Genomic DNA, 17,097 nt, shown 5'->3' with positions numbered 1-17,097 from the left:
CTTACCTTGCTTCAGTTTTATAAAACAAAACATCAAAAGCCAAGCAGCAAGCAAAAAATAACCCACAAAACAAAACCTGAACTAAGTCCTGGTTGCTTGTAAAACAATTTGCCTACAGATGTCTATTGCTACTTCAGATTTTTAGCAAAGAACTACTTTGGTATTTTGACAAAGTTCTATATATTACAAGATCAGTGTGTTATAGTAAGCCAAATATAATACAGGAACTGTTGTGATTTAGAATTTATCAGCTGTGATGAACTGTGATAATGAGCATTTAAGAGGAAAATTAAAAAAAAAAGGAAATAACAAAGACATTCCTTCTTGTAGGCCTCTCACTTGTTAACTTGTGACAGTGTATTGGATTGAATAGAACTGATTTGCGCTTCCATTGAAAGCGGTGGGGAAGAATCCAGAGACTCCTAAAGCACAGGCCTATGGTCTGTTATATGGTAGAAATGTGGGTAGGAAATGGTATTGAACATTCTGGTTGATGTTTCCAAAAAATGCCATACATACCAGGAGTTCTCATCATAGAGTTTTTATGCTTTTCTTTATCATCAGAAATTGTTACTTCAATAGCATTGGAAATATGTCCTCAGAAATGTTGTCTCTTTCAGGTAATTTCTTTGTTGAAATTTCCTTGCAGATGAATTACTTCAGAAAGAGCAAAACTATTCTGATGACGTTTTGGCCAATATGATCAGTGAACCCAGAATCAGCTATGGAAATGATGCTCTCATGCCTTCATTGACGGAAACTAAGACTACAGTTGAACTTCTCCCAGTGGATGGAGAGGTCAGCCTAGATGACCTTCAGCCATGGCATCCCTTTGGTGTTGATTCCGTTCCAGCCAATACTGAAAATGAAGGTATGTACAATAGGGTTTTGAGTTGAATTTTGTGATTTCTATTCACATTGTGCCCTGAAAATTGACATCTTGCTGATGTAAGCAGGATAGAAATTCCCAAATGCAAGTTTAGAAATGGTCTGTTATGTCAGCTATGTCTCTTTGATGGAACAGAAGATTCTGCCTTAAATTTGACATTTAGACACACAATAAATTTCAGTGTTGAGCTTATATTTCTTTAAAAACAAATCAAAATAAATTCCAGCAAATTATGAGTGACAGTCTTATAAAATGCATGACAATGATCTAAGGGAGATGGATAAGCTGTTAGATTTGTGCCATGATGAAATGGGTGTTTTAGTTAAGGAAGAGCTTTTTATTTGTTGGCATGAAAATTATTACAAATCCAGCACAATCCTAGCATGAGAGTTGATTTTATTTCCCTACTGCTACTGCTTGTCTAGAATACACTGTGGAAATATTCCTTCATACTCAGCAATGTAGCAGGCTAGTAAAAGCTTTTTTCCTGAGGAGTATTTTATGTTGTTTGTGGACTAATTTATTGAAGTGACTGCATAATACTTTAATAATTTACATATAATTTGGAATTGGTAGTTTACTTAGGTGCCAAGAGCCAATTAATCAGAAACCTGAGGGACTTTGATCATGGCATTCAAGTTGCTCCTGTGTTTGTATTCCTTTTATCAGGTAACTGCAGCATCATCAGTGATAAGTTAGTCACAATAGTGAAAGTTTGTTACTGTAAAGCAGCAGTAGATTCACAGAGACTGGAGCTACAGAAGTCTTTTTTCAGGCAAATTTGTGTTTTGTGGATTTGTGGTTTGTAGTTGAACTGCACATCCTCCAAAAGTCTTTTGCAAGCAGTGCGTTAGGCTATACCTGCTATCAGAATGAGTTTTGAGACCAACTTTACACAGTTGGACTTACTCCAGCATGATGTGTGAGTGACTGTGGTCAGCTGGGTGTTTGGGAGACAAGATATGGGACATGGGCGTGGATTTACCAGGTTTGAATTTGGTGCCAGGTAAAATTAGTGGAGTCAGAACCAGTTCTGTGGTCAAAGTAGGTCAGCCCTGGGAGTCAGAGAAGCATAAGATGAGGCAGAAGAAAAGACATGTCTAGGATCTGAGCAAAGGCCAAGAAATCAGTGGGCAGAAGTATACTGGGTTTGAGGGGAAGAGGAGAGACTGGTCAGGAGTGAGACTAAACTCAGACTGCCAGGGAGTTAGCACTACAGGGAGCGACCAAAACAAGAACAGAAGAGAGAGCTGGAGCAAATGCAACAGGCTGACCAGCAGCAAGAAGCAGAAGACAGGAGACCGTGATAAGGACTCTGGGCATGTCTGGAGGGCACATGCAGCCAAGTGACAGGCTGAGTGACCAAGAGCAGCTGGCTGGATTAGGTCAAGTACTGGCAAGTAATATCAAGGGCTGACCAAGCTGGCTGGTTAAACTTCACTCTCCTGAGGAATCAGCTGCAGCTCACTGTAACACACATCACAGCTGTCTGCCAGGACAGGCCACAGTCTGGCTAGTGGTGCCTGTCCTGCAGGAATTTTCCACTTGTAATGGTTTAGAGCAACTAAACTCCCTCACTTCCCCTTCCATCTCCTCTTTTCTCTCTCCTTACTAGGAGATAAGAAAGGGAGGGTAAAAGAAGGCAGGGGAAGAGTTTTCAGTTGATTTACACAGAATATTTTACCCCCCTGCTTCAAGGGTATCAGATTACACCAGTATATATAGAGAACAGAAGAAAAAGGGAAAGGAACACCTGTCTGAATCCCGTAACAGGCAAAAATGCAGCTGCCTGCTCAAGGACCTGAAAAGCCAGAGGGTGACCAGTCCCTGCTTTCCAGGGTCGTAACACCACACAGCTGTACATGCAGTAGTGTAAATTCATGATTCTGTTAGTGGGGAATACACATATCATGTGGTTCAAACCACTATCCCAGTGTAGCTCTTGCTGCAGTTTTTCCATAGTTGAGGCATACAGGACATCAATTTGTACCCATGCTGCCTGCTTTCATGAAACTTGGGGGGAAAGGGAATTAATAAATTTTGAAGTCTTTCCTCCTGGCTTTGACAATGTGCTGATTTGAGTCACCAAATTCACAAGTTGTTAGTTAGGCACCCAGCACCCCTGCCTTGAATAAAATAGTGTTCATTACGAGTCCTGTGTATTTGAACGAACTGCATCATTTGTTGCAGCACTTAATATTTACTGTGGGAAACTCTCTAAATTGTTGGGATTTCATTGGTTTTTTTTTTAAGACCAGAATTTTATTTGTCATGAAGTTACTGTTACTGGCAAACAATTGTATTAAGCTAATCATTATTTCACACAATAAGTTCCTCTTATGCAGGAAGGTTTATGGGATTTGCACAGTACTGAGCAACTCTGTTATTTCTTAACAAACAGCCATTTATCAAATAAGATGTAAGTTCAAAATTCATGTGCTAGAAAAACCTCAAATACTGTAGAGTAGGACTAACCATTTCAGTATTGGTGATGATCAGCATCTCTTGCTGCTGAGAGGTGCTGACCTTGCCAGTGAAGGTCAGAGAACTGAGCGTCTCAGCTCCCATTTACTTGGGTGAGATCTGAAGGTATGGTACTTAGTACTGCAAGAAAATCACAGCGTGTTCCACGTGACCAGTCTGGTATCTAGGAAATCTGCTGAGCAGTTCATTCAGCAGATTTAACAGAGACTACCAGCAGAGTTTCTGGTTGCAAGCAAGTTATACAAGTTGAGTTGATACTGGTTTTGTCTAGTTTGAAATCTGAAGACAAACTTTTTTTAACCTCTGCTGAACACAAAGTGCTATTTATCAGCTTAGCGTATGCAGGTGAGTTTCTAGGTAGAATGAGACTTGACTTCCTCGGTGTGATGAGCTGCTTCACTGTATAAGCAATGATGTTCTTCGGTCCTGAGCAGGCACACCAGGCGCAATTTTCATTGCCATCAAACCAAAATCTCTAATGGGACCATTGACATCAGAGAGGCAACTGAACAGATCCCAGAGCTGAGATCCCACCCCCTCCAGCACAGTCACAGTTAGGGCACTTGTTTTTAACAAACCATTCAGGGAATGCTTAAACTAAAATTTGATTGTGGAAAAAGTGGAAGGAAGTGCAGTCATGGAGTCTTTCTTCTTTCTATCCAGTATTCTGTGTACAAGTGATGAAGTTAAAATACTTACAAAAAACACCTTAAATTTGTCATTAGTTCCCATGCCTGTTTACTTTCATGGCCATGATCTAAGCCCAGGTTTCACACGGCACCATTGATATTGTATTGGGTTGGTACACTGCCACGTAACCTCAAGGTTTCATAACTTCAATTGAAATTTTCTGGTCTAAACTTTGCATTCATGTTCAAATAAATGCAGAGATTTTATGCAAACAGTTTATTTTACTAAAATTCTTTATCTGTTGAATGAGTGAAAAATAGCCTAAAAATAAAAAGACCTTGAAAGTCTAGCATAGTTCAGTAGTTTCTGAAAGTACTTTCTTCCTTGTTGTTTCCATGGGGTGGTTTCCCTGTAAATATCCACAGAAATTAATCCAAAGCACCAGGTAGTACACTGCACAACTTGCATGGTTGAACTTATGTCCATGCTACTACACAACAGAAACTTCATCATTTTCTCCTTTTACCTACTCCCATTTTTGTTGCTACTCAGAACCTGCTCTCAGTTTGCCATAGTGAATGGGCATAGAGGGTTAGAGAATGCTCTGAGAGAGAGAAATAAAAGTCCTCAGCCTTCTTAGGGAGGAGACAGAGGCCAGGATGATGGATGAGGGTTCTTCAGAACCAGCTGGGGTAATGTTAGTCCTTGGTGATTTCTTCTCTCCAGTCCTTTCCACTGAAAATTACTGCTGAGGGTTCGTGCTATTGGAAAACCTATCAGAAGACTTAAATAGAAAAATTCTCCAAAATGTAGATTTTAGTTAAGGATGGAAATTGGATTTATTTATATTACTGTCTAAGGAAAGCAATTACATGGTCTGAGTGCCACTCTGAACTGCTGTGAAGGAACGTGGTTTGATGGCTTGCCTCTGCAGCACCAAACCAGCAAGCTCTTTAAAATATTTTTTCCTTCTGGAAAAAAATACAATTCATTTGTGCAGATACGCCACTAGTCTGTGGCTGCTATAAAGTTGATTTGCTGCTGTTTTCCAGGAGCTATTGCAGTCATGTCCTTTGTACAAAGGACATGAGTGCCACATGGGCCTCTCACAAGCACAACAGGTTGTCGCACCCACAGGAACACTGAGCAAGTGACACAGACTTCCTAAGAAGATAGGCAGTCCCCTTGCTTAAGTCAGCAGTATCACCAGGTTAGCATGACTTTCTGATGCTGAGTGTATCAAGCAGTTCATGACTGAAAAACTGCACTTTTGTCAGGTTTCCTGTGCTGTTGTGGCTCCCTTACTGCTCTTTAGAAATTCAAATGAATGGCAATACCTTAATTTTTTAATTCTGAATTTAAAAATCTGAAAATTTTTACTTCTCAATCTAATTTCTTTCTAACATTGACACTTGAGTAGATAAGGAAAGCAACAGTATTAGAGAAAAAGAAACAGCCAGGAAAAAAAAAGAAGATAAGAAAAAATCTGAATGTTTAATGAACTTCTGCATTTAACTAAAGCAGGAGGTAATGACTCAGCTCTAAATGTTTTGTACATCCTATTTTCTATTAGTGCCAGTGAACTCCATCAGTCTTAGGTTTCAGCTGGTACAGCAATACAGGAGTTTTAAAACTGTATGGCACAGTTGGGTATAAAGTGGTGTTCTCTTTTGCTTCCCTTTCAAAAATGAGAAAGCAAATTTACTGTCTACAAATCACAGCATATCAGAATGAAATACTGATTAGATTTTCAAAATGTGCATTACTTTTTTTTAAAAAACTTATAGCTAGTGTTCTGAAGAATCCCTCTGGAAAGGAAAAAGAATTCAGTGGATTTTATAAGTCAGCACTAACCTAGACTGGTTGCGGGAGCTAACTCACATCTGTTCTTGGTGCCAGTCTTGCTGAGTCAACTGGCAAAAGTTTGCACATAATGAATATAGTTTCACTTTATAGACTGAAGTTCTCTGATCTTGGTGGCTTCTCACTTGAAGCAGTAATCAGAATATGATGCAAAGCTGAGCCGTGAAGCTTTCCTTTTGAAGTACGACTATCCCTTCCTTTTATTTTCAGGATCCTTTTATTTTCAGGATTAACTGAAGGCAGTTACTTTGTTAACTTTTTGTAGTAGCTCTCTCCTCTTGCAACAGGAGAGCAGTTGACTTTATCATTTGGGGGATTTTGTTTATTTTTTGATTGCCTTTTTTTGTTTCCTTTCTGCACATGCCCAGTTGAACCAGTGGATGCCCGCCCAGCTGCGGACAGAGGACTCACCACACGACCAGGTATTTAACTTGCATGGCTTTTACCTAACCTGTGTTTTCCCAGCATGCGTGTGGTCTGCTTAGGCTGAAATGATCACCTATCCTTTGGTATAACCCTTTCTTAAAATGTAATACTATGCCATAAACCAGGGAAGTGTTCCCACACAACCCCCCATCAGCCTGTGAGTGCTCTGTGTCAAGGGAGTTTGGGATGTCTACTTTAAGAGAGTAGGTTCCAAAGACCCTTGACTGCTATTTTTACCAAATTGTCATCCCTTCTAGCAATAATGCTTTGGCAGGTGCAAGAGGCAATGGACACACTACCCCATAGTGCTTTTCATTTGGTAATGTATGACAGAAATGTCAAATCCTCTGTATAGCTTCTTGGAAATTAGGGCTGATAAAGAATTAATGTATGCAATTTTAGAATTGCAGAGGACATCTTTTTTTTTGCTGTGATATCTAAAAGATATGTGTAATTCTCCTCTCCATATGTCTATTCATTTTAGCTCAGAGGGGGATAATTTGCTCTTTGTATCTTCCTGTATCTTTCTGTATCTTCCTACTGATTTCAGAGTAAGAGCAGATGCAAATGTTTAGAAAACTTAAATTGGCCAAATGCAGTTTTCAGAAGTAAAAGCTTACTTTTCATTATAACTTTTTTGCTTTTTATGTTGTTTTTTTTTCTTTGTGTTTGTTTAGGATTGTCTAGAAATAGCTGATTCCATTAAGAGCAAACAGCCTTTTATTTCAGAAGAGGTTATTCTCCCACAAGTAACAAGATTAGATTGGTATATTTTAGGGTTAGAATTAATTCAGTGTCACATCACCAGATCAAAATTACCAGTCCATTTTCTTTTTCCATTCATCTTTTCCTCCAAATGTCCATTAGCTGGCATTAAAGGCAACACCTTCCTAGTGTGTTTAAATCTTTCACCTCTCCAGTGTTTACTGACTACAGATATTGCTATAGTGGATATGAAAAAAAGCTTTTATGTTACAGTGGTTGGGACACATGTCAAGGCTGGCCAGGTGATGTGCTCCTAGCACTGGCTTAGGAATCTGACATCTTGACTTGTGTTTAGAGGCTTAGTCCATTCTGTGAAGAGATCCTGGAAAGAGGTATAGAGCTAGCTGTAGAACAATGCCCCAGATCATGGCATATGGGAACATCCCACCAATACTGGGTTATCTCTGCCTTCTGGATTAGATTTCTTCCCCAAGAACAGTAGAAATATGACAAATGAAACATGAATGTGTTTAATCTGAGTTTTGTAATATTTGTTCCATCTAACAGTTTTCTTGTGATATTAAAGTTCGTGATTATTAACAGTTTTTAAGTCACCTTGAAAAATCTGTTATGACCTCCATATAACCTCCCATATTAAAGTTTATTCCTTTCTCCCATCTACTCTCTCACACATAATCACAAAACACACACAGGACAGAACTCTTTGATGTCCCTGTGTGAGAACAGAGTTTCTCACACAGCTATACTGATTTCTGAGTGCAATGATGTGTTTTACTCCAGTGTATCAGATGCTTTGTTGGTTGGGGTGGTGCAAATAGTACTGAATGTATGGCTTGCATAGGTTGTGACTGATCTTTCAAAATGTGACAACTGTGGCTTGAAATTTCTAGCAGATACAGTAACTTCTGCAGTACAAAAATCACATGGGATATTTTCTCAGTTTTCTGTTCAAGTGCAAAAATGCTGTGCAGGGCCCTTCGTTGCTTTTAGTGGAGTGCTTAAGTGCTCAAGATCTGCTTTTTGCACAGAGTGAATCCCTCTAGCCTGGTGCAGACACATGCTGCATTCCTCTGTGCAGAGAGATGGTTGCTTCCCTGGAGGGATTGAAATCTCTCACTGCTGTGCCTGTATTCCAAATTTCACAGCATGAAGTGCCTTGCATGTGCAACTGAAAGGGGGATATTGCCCCTTTACTGGCATGAGCTCAATATATCAGAAGAAACAAAATGTAATATCTTTACCGTTCCTGGTAGACCTGAAGTTCCTTACATCTTTAATCACCAGGTCCAGACTAATGCAAATTTGTCCTTACTGGTATAAATTCTAGCAATAAATGCCCACTCGATTTTTCACCATCCTTTAAAAGCAATTTCAATTCAGCAGAAAACCTGATACTAGTCTGAGTAGCTTCCTAAACTAGGAATAGAGAAACACAAATGGATACTTAAATTGTGAAATACAAAAAAGTGTCTGTTGGTTTTAAAAAAGTCTGTGCTTTAAAGTTGTTTTATTTGCTAATTGCAAATAACATTTCTATGTTAGAGGTTAAAAAAGGGGGGCTTTTGTAATGGCTAGCTGTCACATATGGGTGAGATCCTGATACCTGACTGTCTCAGAGTCCAGGATGGTAAGCTAGGCACTTATCCCACACTATCCTTCTGGGATAGTTAGGTCTTTTTACAACTTGGGATTGTTCTTTATGGAAATAAAAAAATCTGAAAACAAGGATATTACTCTGAAATGAAAAAGTATTAACAAGGTACTTGGAGACAGATCAATATGTGCAGCTGCTTCTAACATTTTGTGTTAATTGCCCAGATTCTTGTTGATTACCTGAAAGGTTTGCCCTTTTTATAATCCTGACTTTATAGTTTGCTCTTCTACTTGCTTTGCTCAAATGAATGAGGCGGTGACCTGCTTCTTCAGGCTGAAAATGCAGGTGTCATGTCAACCATTCCTGGAACTTTTCAAGGCCAGGTTAGACAGGACTTTGAGCACAACCTGGTCTAGTTGAAAATGTCCCTGCCCATGACTGGGGCTTTGGAACTAGATGATCTTTAAGGTCACTTTCAAACAAATCGGGAAACAAAAGTAAGAAAAATGCCTAAATCCCTTTTTTGTCCTCTCTTTCCTGAAAAGGGAGCAAACAGAGATAATAAAAGGTTAGAGGGAAGGGAATGATATAGATCTATTAAGCAGTCATCAATGAGTTATTTTTTAATACAACACAAAACATTAAGAGATTTGTGGCATGCTTCTTGCTATTTGTAATTTCTTTCAGGCAGGGAGCCATTAGAAGTCCAGCCTGAAAACTTCCATAGGAAGAGCTTCAAATAGAAAGAATACAGCTTCACTTGATAGCCTCACTCTAACAGCCTTTCCAGTAATGTTTCTGTCTCCCCTTGTGCCCCAGAGGTCATCTTTTCATGATGAACATTCAATTCCTTGGAGCTAAATTGCATGTGTGGTTTTTTAGTAACTTTTTTCTCTTTGTGTGTATGTGCTTGTGTACATAGAGACAGACACCTACACAAAGATACCTATAAAAACATGTTAAGATACCCATAAGCAAGCTCTTTTTTACTCCTGTTAATTCAGTAGATCTGATCTGTGGAAACTTGACAGGATTAGAAAACCTGCTATGTAAGAAGGGATGTTGCTTACAGTCAGCAGATTTTCTGAAACGCAGGCTGATAGAAGAAGAAACCTCTGTTCAGGGTAGATCTGTTGCACAGTTGCAACTGTAATTATACTACTAAAAAATGTGATTCACAGGATGCCTGTAATTCACAGTGCAAGAATTTGATGATATTAACTGGCAGTATAGTTGGTTTGGGTTGGGGCAGGGATTTGGTTTGGTGCTGGTTTTTTGTGTGTGGTTGGTTGGTTGGTTGTTTTTTTTTTGCATTCCCCACCTCTGTTGATTTTGCAAACAGTCAATAATTTTGAGGAGACATTGCACATAAGGCTGCTCTGTCTCTGGCCCTTCCGCTCATAAATCATGATGTGTCTGTCTTTATTACATTATAGAAAGCTGAGGGGTTACTTTTTTTTTCCTACATGGCTACAGATGCTCTGTAAGCCTAATGGCTCTTCTGCAGAATCATTATCACATCTGCTACAATCTGCATGAGGTGAGGGTGTAGAGCACCTTAGTGAATTATTTATGATTTTTTTTTCCGTCAGAAATTGTCAGGACTTGCTTCAGTGCAACCAACTTGTCTACAGCTACCAAATAAAAATAACTGATTTTTTTTCCCATTACATTGTTTTGTTTTATAAATCAGATAGTTATTAACTGTGACTGAAATTACATGTGCATGTGCTCAGCATCTTCATTGCCAGAAAGATTACCAAATCTTACTTGTTTTGATTGTTCATTTTTACACACATGTAAAATAACCTGTGGTATCTGAAAAATAATTATTTCATGCTAAGTTCCAGTTTAAGATTTTTTTTAAATATATAATATTCTTTTTTTTTCTGTTATTCTCTACTTTTTCCAGCTTCAGAGCCCTGTAGTCATCTATGAAGTAAAAGTGAACCATATTTTACTTGTTTCCATGGAAAGACCAGAAAGCTTTAGTTCCATGCAGTCTCAAAAGTACTTACTCCCTGAATATATTTGAGTTGTCCTTACAAAACTGAGTATATAATCTTAATTTTGATCTTTATAAGTGACTACACAATCTTTTTTTTTTTTTCCCAATTCCAAATGAAATCATAGAATGGCTTAGGTTGGAAGGGACCATAGAGATGGTCTACTCCAGCCTCCGCACCATGGGCAGAGATGCCTTTCAACTAGACTCGGCTGCTTAAGGCCTCGTCCAACCTTGCCTTGAACATCACCAGGGAGGGAGGCATCCACAACCTTCCTGGGCAACCTATTCCACAGTCTCACCACCATCACGTAGATGAACCTCTTCCTTAAGATCCAGTCTAAACCTACTCTCCCTTAGCTTAAAACCATTCCCTCTTGTCCTATTGATAGGCACCCTTATGAAAAGCTCCTCCACACCCTTCCTGTAGGATCCCTTCAGGCATTTGAAGGCAGCTCTAAGGTCTCCCCGGAGTCTTCTCTAGGCTAAACAACCCCATCTCCCTCAGCCTATCCTCAGAGGTGTTCCAGCCCTTGGATCATCTTTGTGGTCTTCCTCTGGACTTGCTCCAACAGCTCTGTCCTCCTTATGATGGGGACACCAGAATTTGAGGTGGTATGTCACAAGAGCAGAGCAAAGGGGAAGAATCAGCCCTCTTGACCTGCTGGCCACGCTCCTTTTAATGCAGCCTAGGATACAGTTTGCCATCTGGGCAATGACATGAACAAAGTCCTAGAGTCAGATGGAAACAGACACTGAACTTTTAGTTAGAACATGCAGCAGGCTACCTGTGTAATTGTTCAAACACTGCACTCCTTTTCATCCAGCCTTTTTATTTTGGATGAAGCTTTACCCAGATAATGCTCATAAGAGGCTTTGTTTCAACAAATCTTCTCTTGTTCTTGCCATTACAGTTCATGGGCATGGAGTTAAAGTTCTTCCTGAATGCAGTCACTGCATCTATTGCTTTAATGTGCTACTTTGGGTTTTCTCTATGTAAAGACCACCCAGATCTGGTAGTTTCATCTCTGCTTCACTCTGAGGTTTATTTTTAACTCCAGAAGTAACTGGAAGATAACAGACGCAGGTAATACAGTTTTAAGTCTGTGCAAAACAATCACAGTATGATAGGCTGTTATTTAGCTGGTTATGAAGCAATTACAAGCAGTGTAGTAGATAATGTGCACCTTGTGTGTCCTTGGTGGAATTCATTGTATCCTCTTTCTTAAATCCTAAATATATATACTTACACAGAAAGAAAAACTCATCTGTGTGAGGATGAAGTGTTTCCCAAAGCAGCTACTTTGGGTTTTTAATTCTGTATGATTGTTTTCATTTTTCTTCTCCTTTGAGGGGAAGGAACAATAAGGTCTGCATATGCTACACTTTCAGATTTTTGGATATGTGTGTATGTACATGCACACATATAATGTATAAAATTAGTTAATATTGCTGGTTAACAGCAATATAATAAAAGCCCATCTTAGCTCATTTTGTTGGAATTTGCTAGATGCTTTTAAGCCTGAGTTTTTGATGGCTAAACAGTTCTGTCAGTTTTTCTAAGGAGCCGCAAGTTAATATATGCTCACCAGCTCGATTGTAGCATTTCTAAATTGAAGTAATGGGGAATGCAACTCCCTAAGATGTTATGAAATTCACAAGAAAAGCCCTAATAATTTGTGAATTTGCAGTGAGGCTGTTGCTCTCACTTTTCTTTTTTTACATTAGCTTTTGTGTTTGAGTTGTGTATTTTAGACTTGGTAGTGGACAAGCATCAATTTTGTGTCAAATTTAAAGTTCTTGTCATTTAGCTTTTCTTCATATGCTTGTAGAATGGTATCAAGCTGTTTGTGTGCTGCCTGTTTACAGCTCTTAGCTGTTTGCATCTTTCACACACCTTTGATAAAGGTTTTGGGAAGACTTGTTGAAGTTTTTCTTCTTCAGTTACTACCTCTGAAAATTAATTTTCAGATCTTAATTAAATCTAGATCTAATTAATATGTAGTCACCAGGAAAGGAAAGGAAATGAACTGGAAGTAAAGAGAATGCTGTTAAATAGAAGGTCTATATTCTGTACTGTAACACAGTGCAAAAGGCATATATAACCCCATATATATATATATATATCTCCCATATATTTATATATATATTATATATATATAATTTATTTTTATATATAATTTTTTTTTTCATATTTGTTACTTGATTCTAGTACAAAATTATTTGATTCTAGTACAGACTCTGCTTATAGGCAGAATCAACAGTCAGCCAATTCGCTTTGCTTCCTTGCCCTGTCTTATGACCAAGACTCATATTTGTTCCCTTAGACTACATGGCATTCTAGGTCAGTATTTCTTGCTTGAAGTAATGTAAATAAACATACAAACTTTACAGGAAGCTCAATCTACTTCTGGATAGGCAAAATCCTCCAAAATGTCTCCTAAACTAGATTACAGTGTAGCCTGTTACACTCTTGTCATTCCTGACTCTCTCTCTGCACTACCTTCACCAGCGTTACTGGGATCTTCTGTCTTCAAGTAGCACCTGCTCAAAAGCTGTCACTTCTAGGTGATGCCAAATTTCAAAAAAGTCCTAATTCTTAGTTAAATTATGAATTATAGTATCCTCAAATATAAATGCCACTCAGGTCCTGTCTTTGGTCAGGCATCCAAAAATCGTGAGTTAACGTTGGAAACTCAGGCTTGTTTTACCAGCGCTACCCAATGCAGGGATAAATCAACCCATAACATTTCCCTGGTTCTCTCTAGCTAAACTAAAGAACCCATTTACATTAAATCAGAAGTCTTATGGAAGGATTGAAAAGCCATGTAGATATGCTGCTGAGGGACATGATTTGGTGGTGACCTGGCAGTGCTGGGTTAAAGATTGGACATGACGATCTTTAAGGGTCTCTTCCAAACAGAACAACTCCATGATTCACTTAGTATATAATCAATTACTTGCAGACCTCTAGTTTACCCTAGCCATACTTTTAAAAGGGTTTTTTTCCTCACTTATTAGGGAGGTAGGAGGAAAGACATAATTATTGCTGATCAGGTTTGTCAGTGAAACAAAAAAATTTCCTGTTTCTTGCCTTTTGCTTGTGTTAACTGTCAAAGGCAAGTTTCAGCAAGTCTAACATCATTAACTTCCTAATGTCGGGTCCTACTTTGTGTTCAGATCCCATGGCATTTTTGTGGATTAGTGAAGAAGGCCAAGTTGACCAATAGGCCTTGCTCATAAGCAAAAAATTTCTACCTGATCTCAAGGCAAAAGATTGTTTAATCTGCTGCATTCTGAAAGTATGGCTTTTGAGTTTGATGGGAATGGGAGGAGGGAAGAGAGAACTCAAAGAAATGTGGCTTTAGGAAGGCCTTGAGCCTGTGTTTTTCCAGCAGCTGAGACTATTGATGAACTTACCACCCTCTATTACTCATTGATGTGAAGACTCCTGACCTGTTCCTCCCCCTGATATGCTGCTGTAACTCCTACGTGTGACATTTGTCTCTAAGTGAAGCTAACAAAGACCCATTGTCTTTAGCTATTACAGCTTGCTTTCACTGAAAGTGTTCAGTTCCTAGGAGCAGACAACATACCCAAGCCCATTATCCTGCCTCTAGCAGTGCTACATCCGGGAGATTTACAGACTTCACCTCTGCCTTATGTCCTAGAACATTCACTGAGCTAAGATTTAATAGACTTCCAGGGCTGAAAATTGTACTTTCACTGTTGTATTTAGTGACCCCGCATGAAACTTTCTTCTTTGCACTTGTTCATTTGTATTTTGAACATCCTCATGATTTGTGCCAATGAGATACACAATCCAGTTTTGCATTGTGACAAATTATGTACATTTATATATACACAAACACTTTGTTAGTTTTTAATGTGCTGTATCATAACAGTGTTGATGTACTGTACTTTCTTTGGGTAAATAATGAGTAACTGTTTGCTGTAGACTTTCTCCTTTTCATTCACAGTCATACAGACCTCTGTGGCATTCATGCTTGGTTGTGTGTAGACTGATGATTTGTCTAGTCCTTGTTGTACAGGAACCATTCCATGCCAGTGATTATCTGTCTCTCCCTGCTTTGTATCTTTTCTAGTTCTTCATTTGAGGTGAGGTGACCAGAATGGATAGCCAGAATTAAAATGAGGATGCATCATTTATGCAGTGGTGTAACAATGTTTTCTGTTTTCTCTATTCCTCCATAATCACTCCTAGCTTTCTCTTTGCATTACTCACTGCTGCTGTGCCATCTGCCCACAAGGAATTACCCACAGTGACTACAAGGTCTCTGTGCTGGGTGAAACAGAGCTAATTTAGAGCCTATTTTTGCATATTTATAGTTAGGGCTGTGTATCCCTGTAAGCACTACTTTACATTATATCAACATTGAATGCCATTTCCCTTTTATTATAGTGCACTCTGAATTTGTAATAGCCTTCTGCAGTTCTTTGCAGCTGGTTTTACTTTGACTGTCCTCTTTTTTTCTTTCATTTACTTGTCAGTAAACTTTGTCATGTCACTATTCACTCCCTTGTCCAGATCACTTTACAAACAGCACAGCACAGATTCTTGTGAGACTCTGCTGGTAACCTTCCTCCATTGTGAAAAATGGCTGTATGTTTCCTCCTAATTTCTCATCTTTTAATCAATTGTGGGAGGTTGTGCAGGATTTGCCCCTTGACATTTTAGCTTCTGCAAGATCATGGACCTTCCCAAAAGCTTTTTGGAAATTCATACTCACTCCAGGCCAAATCACAGTTTCCCATATGCTTCCTAACTCTTCTAGTGACCTCTAAGAGGTTTGGGAAACAGGGCTTCTCTTGACAAAAGACAAGCTGATTCTTCACAGGTGATTCTCATGTATATATTGGTATATCCTAATCAATAGTTACAGCTTCAGGAATGTGCCAGCTGTAGTAGTAAAGTTGTGCAGTTCACTAGGCCATTGCCTCGTGGGAGTTTCCATGTGATGCTTTTGTTAGTGTGTCTCAGGGGCAGCACATCTGGCTGTGGACAGTGGTGAGCAGCTGGAAGACAGCCACCTCTTCATACTCTGCAGCTGTGGGCAGTGAACCAAATCCTAGGAAAGCCCTTTTCCCCTAGCTATTTAATCTATGTGAAGCACTGCTATCCCACTGTTTTTTTTTAACCCCTCTCTTTTTCATCCCAAAACCAAAACAGTGAGGGAGTTGAAGAGGCACAAACCTCTCTGCAAACAGATACACGTTTTCTTTGGTTTCCATTGATGCAAGAGTAAGGGCTGTGTTGCTGCACAAAGGAGAGTAAATTCTATTCTTTGTTGAAAAAAAAAAATAACCATAGCTGCTTCAAGGACAGAAAGTTAAACAATTTTTCAGGTACCGTATGTGTTTTATTTCCTTCATCTCCATTTCATCTTGCATTTCATTGACAGAACATCATGGTTTGTTTTCAAACTGCAACTCCTTAAGTATGTCACAGTTCTTGCATTTAGAAATAGTCTCTCATACATAAATGTCATAAAGTACTTGTTGGCACTGTAATATGGCATCAAAAATCAGATGCTCAGTGAAGACATTTGAGATCTTCAAGTGCTTTATTCCATAAAAAAAAGACACATACTAAGGTAGAGTTTATGACACAGTCAGACTGTTGAAGAAAATAACTGTAAGTACTTTACTGCATGAAGGTGATTCTTGTTCTCTTCTTTGCATGGTTTACTGTGAAAAGAAAGATCAAAACCTTAAATGAGATTTTCTATACAGTCCAGAGGAGTTCTTGGGTAGGTCTGTTCTTGCTGACTCATAATACAAAAATAAATCATCATTTAATGAAAAAAGAAATTGCACATTCAAAAGCAATAAAAGGGCAATAATTCTTGCACTGAGTACTGCTTTAGACTGTGGAGGTCACTGGCACATGGAGGTCTTAAAAAATTTATTGAGAGTCTAGAGAAATGGTGGAGCATCTCTCCAGCAATTGCTCTCCAGAGCAATCAGTACTACTGAGAATTTTAGAAGAGGTTCTTCCTCTGCAGCAGAATCTAAGGTCAGCCCAAAATACTAGAGCTTTGAGAGAGGAGTTGGAGTGATAAAATGCTAAGATAAATACAGACAAGGAATATGAACCAGTTTGTTCTTATCACATTAGATAGGGTGAAGAAATAACTTCTCATAAACATCATGCTTATGCAGTGTTTGTACCTCTAGGAAATAGAAATGTCACTCGGTTGATACTGAGAAGGAAAATAAGCAGCTACATGAATACTGTATGTTCTCTATAGGCCACAGCCAGCATTTCTGGACAAACCATTCATAGGTCCACATGTACAAAGCTCCTTAGCTGTTGCAAGTCTGTGTCATTCTCCTAAGGCTATTTTCCAAGAGGAAATCCCAGCCTTCTTTCCAGCTAGGCAAGTGGAGCATCTCCTCTTCACGTAAGGGCAGAAGAGGACTTCAAGCTATCTACAATTACAATCACTGCAAGCTTTG

At 38.9% G+C, this 17,097-nt stretch overlaps 1 protein-coding gene across 7 annotated transcripts in view; it reads left to right on the top strand.

Moving 5' to 3' along the window:
- APP (amyloid beta precursor protein) overlaps positions 1-17,097 on the top strand; it is a 226,603-nt gene that overhangs the window by 196,985 nt on the left and 12,521 nt on the right. For 4 of the 7 annotated variants that reach the window (XM_054399752.1, XM_054399759.1, XM_054399744.1 and 1 more), the window contains 2 exons: positions 650-871; positions 6,235-6,288. In XM_054399752.1, coding sequence (XP_054255727.1) covers positions 650-871; positions 6,235-6,288 — 276 coding nt within the window. The remainder of the gene's footprint in view (positions 1-649; positions 872-6,234; positions 6,289-17,097) is intronic. The other 3 variants (XM_054399773.1, XM_054399766.1, XM_054399789.1) reach the window with 1 other exon arrangement.

Source organism: Indicator indicator, chromosome 1 (genome assembly GCF_027791375.1).
Source record: "Indicator indicator isolate 239-I01 chromosome 1, UM_Iind_1.1, whole genome shotgun sequence".
NCBI lineage: Eukaryota > Metazoa > Chordata > Aves > Piciformes > Indicatoridae > Indicator > Indicator indicator.
Note: the sequence above shows the minus strand (reverse complement) of the source record. Positions and strands in the feature narration are given on the sequence as shown.